The following is a 9,026-nucleotide window of genomic DNA, read 5'->3' on the forward strand; positions in this document are numbered from 1 at the left end:
TTGAACTACAGGTTAGTTACATTTCCTGTTTGAATTGCATCTTATGGCTTGAGCCACAGGGAAAAGCCTTTTTTAGGATGGAACATTCAGCAAGAAAACAAGCACGTGCTTGGAAACATAATTTAGATCCCTTTCTTGCACCTACCACCCATCTATTTGCTGCAGACATAGTGGGTAAAAACTACGATGGAGTGAATCCCCAGTCAGCACAGCTCTAGCAGAAAAGATCTCTGCTGTTACAAGCTTTTTGAACCTGCAGCAGGTCACCATCAGATATTCTGGACACTGTGCTGGAGATACATTAAGTCTCTCTCCATCATTTGGGGAGTAAGTATGCGAAACAAGATTACTGATGCAGAAACGAGAACTTAGTTTAATGAGAATTTATGAGGGACTATCATAAAGATCGTGTTTATGCAGAGAACGTCTGGCTGTATAGCAGCTGCCAAATATTCTCAAACCAGTTACAGCAAAAGGTAAAAATAATGCCTAAGCAGGATGAGAACATAATTACCATACGTTTAACCTGAAGGATAAACTTGTGTAGGCAAAGAAAGAAATTACCATTTGCCACAACGCCAAGCAAAATGCAAATGCTTTAGAGCAGTTATACAACTGTTAAAGGCAACTTTATGTCTACTAAGCTGAAAAATTAAAATTTAAAAAAAGGAGAAAAAAAGCTGTTTGCTCAAGTCAAGGCCCCACAACCACAACTAGAATCTACTTCCTTCCCCTCCAATATGCACCCTGGATACCAGTCACCTCTAGATTCTAATGCTAACAAGGTGCTCAGTATTAAATGAGGGTTTAGAGGCATGACAGTTGTAAAAATAAATAAATAAATGAAGAGTTTTATGCTTCAAAGAAATTGCAAGACTATAGGACTAAAAGTGCCCTTTGTGTGGCATAACAGAAAAGATACAGCCGCAGTTGTGCCAAACCCTGTCTTTGCCTTGAATATTGCCAAAATTCTCTTTTTTTTTCTTTTAAGTCAGATCTCTTTCATATTTAAGTCTTTGTGGATTCAGATCAGAAAACGGAATTGGTTGTCTTTAAACTCACCTTCTCGAATTTCTACTCAATGCAAGGAAACACTGTCTGCATATTCAGACCCTTATTGCATTAAAACTGCCTCAATAATTAGAAAGCTCAAACACTAAATGTCAGAACTATCCTCAGAACAACGATGAGCATTTTATTTGTCTACAGGAAGCTTAATAAAAATCTCCAAGATTTCCCAATAGTGTTGCACAACATCTTGGCAGGCACACTATTAACACAGAAACCAATAACACAGAAACCTGATATTGAAATTGTGTGCATTCATAATACTTACAGAAGTTTAGTCAAAACTGGAGATCACTATAAAATTAAAGCAAATCTCTGGGCACGTTTTGAATATCAGAACAGCTTATTTGGCCACCTTATATGCTCTCTTTCTACAAGTCATATAATATTCAGGCTGCAAGGTGTACGGAGGTTCTCTCTCTCTTTTGAGACAGGGCTTTATAAAATAAAGGTGTTAAAACATCTTCAGCTATTCCATGCAACACGACTGCTTATGGCTAGCATCTTCATATGAAAAAGCACAAAGTCCTACAAGGGCAACCTGTAGCACTTGTCCTCAAAACAAGGTATATTAAGGGAATTTACCCCCTTCCAAGGCAAGAACATAAGGAACAAGAAAAATTTCCTTAACCTACTTCATGTATATTCATGAACTTCTGTATGTGAAATCCTTTGTAATTGATTTATTTGATAATACATACAAATCTCTTTGGCTGAGAAATATGGACAAATTGGAAAACAAGAGAAGTGCTACAGGCATTTATTAAAAGGGAAACCGAAAGGACAAATTTCATGCTCAAGTCAGTGTAAGCAAAGCTGGTAAAAAACAGGTTCTGTTTTCCCTAAGGAGGGATCCACCTGCAGCACTTCATGGAGCTTCTGTAAAGGACTAATGGCAGCCTTTCAGTTGTGGAATTGCTGAATATTTAAACAAAACACTAACGTAAAACCATTGCACGCCATACCGTGTTCATGAGAGTCGATTCAGAATTGGCAACCAAGACAAACACATCAGCATCTAAGCAGAATTTGTCAATCCAACTGTCGAGCTCTGTAGTAACGTCTGTGCCAGGGCTGTTGAAAATTGAGACCACAAACTTGTATTTATCCAGCAAAGGAGCGATTCATTTTTAGAAATTGATGAAAATAGATTGGGATTGCCTAAGAACCTTATTGTAAGTCATGAATTTTTATATCTATAGTCTAATGCTTAACTCAAGCTTAAGGCAAAGAAAGAAAATGTTCATTACCATTTAGCGTATCATTCGTTAGACCATCTACTCATTACAAGATGCAGTTTAATTAATAAATGTGCAGATCATAATAGCTAAAAAAGTAACAGGCAGTCTGTCAGAAATCTAGGCAGTCTCACAGAATGGTCTTCCTCCCCATATCCCATGTTTAGGTTGTAATCAAAAAGGACAGTTGTTCATTAAAAGTTTTTCCATTAATAAAAGCCTAATTAAAATAATAGATCTACGCACAGCTTGCATAATATAGCGACAATTAAAATGAAATTAGGACTATAATGCTGTCAGTTTTTCAGGACTAAGTGGAAGATGATCACGTCCTGTTGGCAACAGCTCAATTATTCCTGGTTCAAATTTGCTTTATATAGAAGGTGATTTTCTTCTTACGAGTACCTGTTCTTAGATTTCAGGCTGCTTTCTTTTCTTTTAAGATTTCACCTTTAGCAACCCAAGACTGTGCAGATTAAATCACGTCTAGTACCATACCCAGGCAAGGATCACTTCTGGGCTTCCAGCACACCTCCGCTATGCAGATGTCCCCAAGGAAACAGCACAACTGCGTAAGCTCAGAGGTCCATCAGTACGTCAAACAAAGCAGCACCAGCCTTTGCCAGCCAGGCTGGCGTTAGTACTGACACGAGATCTGAGTTTGTACCCCAGAAACACTGACAACTTCCAGTGATTTCAATGGTGCAAGATTAGAGGTGCAACAAAAAGCACTATTTACAAGTTCACTTGTAAGAATAAAATCTCTATTACATTCACTTAGTAGGTATAGATCACCTGGCAGTTTGATTTTTTATTTTTTTTTAAACAGTTTATAGCTCAAAGAGGCCTGGAATACTGACATTTGACAAAGATAAACTAAATCTTTCAGGATTCTTTTATACACAAACAATGGGAAACACAATCCCAACACGTGGGCACACAGAACCAACTACAGCAATTCTGTTTTGCAGGCACTCATCACTGTGGTACGCAGGTACTGCAACTCTTAGAAGAAGCTTTAAGATACGAAGTCCAGACTGTTTGCACCTCATGTGATCAGTCTGAAGCCCTTAAGGACCGGGAATGCGCAGAAGGTTTATAGTTGCTGCAACAACCCTATGCATGCTCCCATAGTGTTTGTTTTAAAAGTGGCAGTGTACTCAGCCAAAAGCTAGTCCTTTATACAGCTGATCACAAGACACCTGTGTGTTCCAACTGCTGCAAGGCCAACATCACTGGAGCGATGACAGGCAGCACTATATACAGAAGAACAAACTCTGCACTACTGATATAAAAAAAAAAAGCCTCTCAGTAATCTTGCAGCCCAGTAGCCATACCACAAGCAAACAGTAAACCTCTTTTATAAATATTACAGTGGTTTATTTATTTGAGAAAGTCTTTATTAAAACAGAGAACATACCTGTCCACTAAAACCAAATCGTCTCTCAGCAGGGCACACTTCGACTTGGGCCAAAAGACATGGACAAGACAGCCAGCTTTCAAATCTTTATCCATGTGAAGTGCATGAGCAAGCTGATTGACCGTCTATAAAGAGCATAAAGAAAGAAGACACACATGCAATACGCACCACAAACGTGTCTGTAAACAATCCAAATTTGGTTCTCAAGCAAACCTGTCATATAGAATAACAGAGTTCATACTTCAGGTGAATATTTGTTAATTTTAATTTATTTTTTAAACCTCTTCAGACTCACTGCCATCTAAAGAATGAGCTGTGCTTTGAAAACCAAACAGGAGTTTCACTGCAGCCACAAAGTGGTATTCCTTACAGGGCTAGAATTTGCAATACGGAGAGTTGGCACAAATTTGCCTCAGAGGTTTAACACATTAACGTGAGCAATTAAATAAGGTAAGCGCCGTAAGGCCAAATGAGAGCAATGTTCCTAATCTTCAGCAAGTAACAGAACTTACTGTCAGTCTGTAAAAATAGATCTCTCAAAATAAGCTATGCCACAAGGAGACACACGCTAGTTATTTTCCTTGAAATATCCAGGAAAATTTTTGAAGTAGAATATTTTCATTTATTAGTTATTCCTTCCTGAATAAGAACTTAAAAATACGTAATGAGTTAGACTTGAAACTGTTGTTAACAGACAGGTCTTTGGAGAACTGGATACTGTGAAAAGTACAGAAATAATTCAAAATCATTCACAGAAGTCATTCAAAAGCTCTACCTTGACACTCTTCTTTTCGTCAGATCCTTCTGTCATAAGATAAGCCTTATCTCCATCAGTCCCTTCCACGCTGAGGAAGCAGTTAGTTGTATGGCCGATCCCACTGGGCAGCACCTTATCCCACAGCATGGCATTAATGACCGAACTCTTCCCACTGCTTGTTCTAGAGGGTGAGAAAATAGCAGCACTTTGAGCACAGTACAGCAGCATTAAACACACCTTTGTTTTGAACTGAATGTCCCCCCTTTAACCATGTTAGACCCAGATTTTGCTAGCTGTTTGGAGTGATTCAGCATCAAGCCAGTAGCACAGCTCGCCAGAAAATAGTAGAAAGTGCAGGAAAAGTTCATCTGAATAGCAATTCCAAAAATCTTTCTTGATACCAACACTGCCTACCCAAGCAAGAAAGCAAATTGCCATTTGCATAACTCACACCAGCTGAACAAGCCCAACCTGTACTGGGAAGCATGCCTGTATCTGCCATACCTGAATCTACATACGGCATTTCTAAAATCTGCACCAGAAAAAGCGAAAAAGCATCTAGCCTAAAATGATGCCTTTGACCAATTTAAAGCAACTGTTAAGTCAGAGCACCCTGTCCCACATCAGGGGGCAGCCTGCCCATTTCTTTGTGCCAGCACTGGCAGTCCTGCAGAAAAGGACTGACTAAAAATCTGTGGAGCATTTTGGGCAGGATCATGTTTTGATCAGGTAACTATTCCACATGCCTCTCACAGCAAAGCTAAGGGAATTCCAGGGATGCCAGAGGACATGAGGAAAAGGTTGCATGACAGGGGCAGAGAAGGACCACGCTCAGATCATTTAACTGACAATAACCTCAGCCTAATGAAGACCTCCAAAGGAAGATGTGAAGCAATGTGCTAAAAATAAAAATTCAAATTTATTTCTCACTTATAACCCTTATAATGCAAATGCCGTTTTTAATCGTGAAACTGAGTCTTGTCCTTATTTCAGAAGGAAAGAAGCAAATTAACCAAAATCTTACTGACCAAATGGAACTGTGTGCCAACTCCTCAGCTCCACAAGAACCTGAAGTTCTCCGCAGTGCCCTACTTTGCTCCAACCCCCTACCCCTCACCCACAGAGACTTGAGGCTTAACTCTTACACAACAGTACAAAGCAAGTGTGGACTGTAATTCATTTCTGGAGCTACTTCAGTGCTCATTGTACAACAGCTTACAAATGTATTCAGAATGTCAGAGGGGGAGTTAAGGTTACATTCATTCTCTCTTTCCTGCACTGAACTTGCAAAAGCATCTTTTAACAAGCATTGCCACTTGTAAACGCATTCAACTTTTAACTTTGTGAAATGTCAAGGCTGAGATAAAACCAATTTATTTATCCCAGATCCTTTTATTGTTTTTCTTTAAATAGCCAAACCATTTTTAGAAAAGCAAGGGTACAAACACTACTGTACACATTTTTTTTCCAATGCTATTACAAAATTTTAAAAATTAGAACATGAAGAGTCATATTCCAGAAAACAGAAGTAACCACACGTTAAATTTAAGCACGGGGAAATAAAAATAAAAATAAAAAATTTCCTGAAGCAAACTGGGCTAACAGACACCAGGCTAATCAGTCACATAAAAGCATTTGAAAGCACTGGAACCTTAATCTCTTGGAAGGATTTCGCTCTCTAACATAGGACTTTGCATTCAGTAAGGCTGATTTTCGGCCTATTTCTACACCATCCAAAATTTGCAAGAAGAGAATTGCACAATGTGTGGTGCACAGACATTTAGGAGAAGCGTTAAGACTCAGTGAAAACTTCAAACCTCTCCACTATGATGAGAGTGAAAAGCAAAACACAGCACAACTAAAAGCAAACAGATACATAAAACTTCAGTGCTTTGGGTCCAAGAACATGACAGCACTTATATTAAAAAAAAAAAAAAAAAAAAAAGCGAAAACTTTGTATGTAGCAACAGAAACTTTTCTCTTTTACTCCCTCTTTTTCTGCAACAAACAATAAAAATACAGCTGAAATGATCCCAAGGTGACCAAAAGTTTTTTTAAAAAAATTAATTGCTATATATATTTTTTTTTAGTTTTAGAACTGAAGTTAGATTACAAATCAGTAACTTTGGAAGTGTTACCTAAACGTGCAAAAGACCTGATACTCCGTTTGTAATACTACCAGCAAGGACTTTCAACTAGAACTTTCCCTAGTCAGTAATTCCTGGCAGCAGAAATTCATATTATGTTCAGATTTATCTGTAAGCCATATAACACACTGCTACTATTATTCCTAATGATGATCACACGGATCTGTTAAACCAATGACACAAGCAGCAAAGCAAGCCTCTCTAACAGACTGTTTTTCTTCAGTTGCTTATATGTGGAAACATAAACAGCTCAAAGTTTAGTTTTCAGTACTTACAATAAACATAAACAAAAGTTGTTAACAATAGTCCAGTAAACAAACAAAGCCATCATGTTAAAAAAATGTGTAAAAGACAACCGACTCATGTCTTCTGAAGTCATATTAAAACAAACAAACAATTTTTTAAATAGTTTATCAATAGAACATGTAACAAGACACATAATTCAGTTACACAAATGGCGCAAGACGGCATCACAGCAGTTAGGTAAGGGTGAGCATGCTTTTATGTATTATGTTTCAAACGATTATCCTGTAATGAAGAACTTATTTGTAGGTTATATGCACTGGAATTAGAACATAAAGCTCTGAAAGATAAGAGAGATCAAATTAAGTTCTGGTAATTTCGTTCATTACCTGCCAAAAAATGCCACTTTCATGTGCCTCCGTGAAAGCACCTCACCGATGACTGCCAGCTTCTTTTTATATGCCTGTATTTTTGCTAGTTCATCTTCTGTTGCTATATGTTCAAGCTCTGGGTTCCTGTATGTTGCTGCACATAGAAAGAAGAAGAAAAAAAAAAAAAAACAGATTACATGCTTATGGACACAAGATCTAGATTATCAGTACCTCACATGCCAAAGATCTGTCCAAATTTTTATTATATAGTGGTAAAACAAAATGAACAAAACCCTTCTACAGAATCTGATATTAGACTCCATTATTTGACAAGTCCACACAGCACCTGTGAAATCACGACAAATTGCTGCAGGTGAATCCACAGTCTCTAACTGCTAAAAATAAAACCAATCATGACAGCATCTCATGATCTGAATGACCCTTTCAGCACACCAGGCCATGTTCACAAGCTTTCGGATATGCCCCACTCACCGTGAAGCTGCCCTCTAGAAATCTTGTCACCCAGAGACTGGGCTGTCCTCTCACTGCAGAGCTCACCGGGAACATGAGCAACCAGATCTGTGTGGCAATACATGCACCTCCACATTGCTAAAACTTGCGAGGGTGTAACCGTGTTTTTTTTGCACTATATTGTGTTGATCTACCTTCCTGCTCAATAGTGGGAGAGCCTGTTTGTCCTTTTTTCCTATATAAAAGAAACTGAAAGAAGACTGTAAATGCTGAAGCAGTTCAGCTTTGACCATTGTGGAAGGCAGGCCAAGCTACCTGCCACACGATGCAGATTTTATTAGGATGTAACCATCCTAAGTGCTGCTGCTAGCAGGAGATGAAAACATCAAGTTAAAATGTGACGATTTCTGAAGGTGTACGTTTACCTGAACAGCACACGAAGCAGTATGGTAATACACACTACACTACTGCAAAGCAAATTCAAGGCAACAGACTAGGTCCTCGTGTCAGGGATGGAAACCAACCTTCCACGAAAGTCGCTCCCTCGGTGACGTAGTCCAGCAGCTGGTCGAAGATGGCAGTGATGGTCTTCTTCGCCAGCACGAAGTGCTTCAGCGGGGACACCGCGGCTTCTGCCATGGCGTGCCTGCGGGGAAAGTCACCTCAAAGTGACCAGGCACCCGGGAGCACCCGTGTCAGCGCGAAACCACGCGTGTTCTCCCCCGCTAATTACAAATTTAAACAAGGACGCGACCGGAGGAGCGCACCGGGGGGCACCGACCACTCCCTCACGGCGCCCCCGTGACGAGCCCGAGCCCTTCCCCCGGGCACCGCCACGGCAAGGGCAGCCGCCGCGCGGAGCCGTGTCCCGGAGCCAGGGGTCTCCCCGCGGCACGGCGCTGCCCTCCCGGCCGCCCGCAGGCCGCAGCCTCCGCCCGCCTCAGGCCTAGGCCCAGCCCCGGGCCCGGCCCCGCCGTTACCTGGCAACGGCCGCGGGGCCCCGCTCCGCCGCCGCCTCCCGCCCCGCCGCCACCGGGCCGCGCGCGGGCAGCGCTTCCGCTTCCGCCCGCTCCCGGATCCGCCGGTGGGGGCGTGGCGGCCATGTTTAGTGAGGGGCGGCGGCCGCCATCTTGGGGCAGGGCGGCGGGGGGCGGCCGGGCGCGAAATGGAGACGGGGCAAATGGGGGTGCGGCCCCGCCGCGCTCCTCGCGGCTGACAGGATTTTTTTTCCCTCCCTTTTTCCCCTCTCCATTTTATTCCATTTCCTTGTATTTCATTTAATTAATTTATTTATTTTTGTGGTCAGAACTC

At 41.1% G+C, this 9,026-nt stretch overlaps 1 protein-coding gene across 2 annotated transcripts in view; it reads right to left on the reverse strand.

The window, feature by feature from the left end:
• Positions 1 to 8,785, reverse strand: part of MFN1 (mitofusin 1) — a 24,025-nt gene extending 15,240 nt beyond the window's left edge. Inside the window, exons 1-6 of one of the 2 annotated variants that reach the window (XM_082767196.1) lie at positions 8,696 to 8,785; positions 8,240 to 8,361; positions 7,263 to 7,398; positions 4,502 to 4,664; positions 3,727 to 3,851; positions 2,034 to 2,142 (exon numbers count right to left, since the gene is read on the reverse strand). In XM_082767196.1, the coding sequence (XP_082623322.1) occupies positions 2,034 to 2,142; positions 3,727 to 3,851; positions 4,502 to 4,664; positions 7,263 to 7,398; positions 8,240 to 8,354 (648 nt within the window). In that variant the 5' untranslated portion in view covers positions 8,355 to 8,361; positions 8,696 to 8,785. Of the gene's footprint in view, positions 1 to 2,033; positions 2,143 to 3,726; positions 3,852 to 4,501; positions 4,665 to 7,262; positions 7,399 to 8,239; positions 8,362 to 8,482; positions 8,628 to 8,695 lie in introns of those variants that run through there. The other variant, XM_082767197.1, reaches the window with a different exon arrangement.
• Positions 8,786 to 9,026: the final 241 nt, after the last annotated feature.

The sequence above is a fragment of the Aythya marila genome (assembly GCF_965140915.1).
Source record: "Aythya marila genome assembly, chromosome: 9".
Taxonomy (NCBI): domain Eukaryota; kingdom Metazoa; phylum Chordata; class Aves; order Anseriformes; family Anatidae; genus Aythya; species Aythya marila.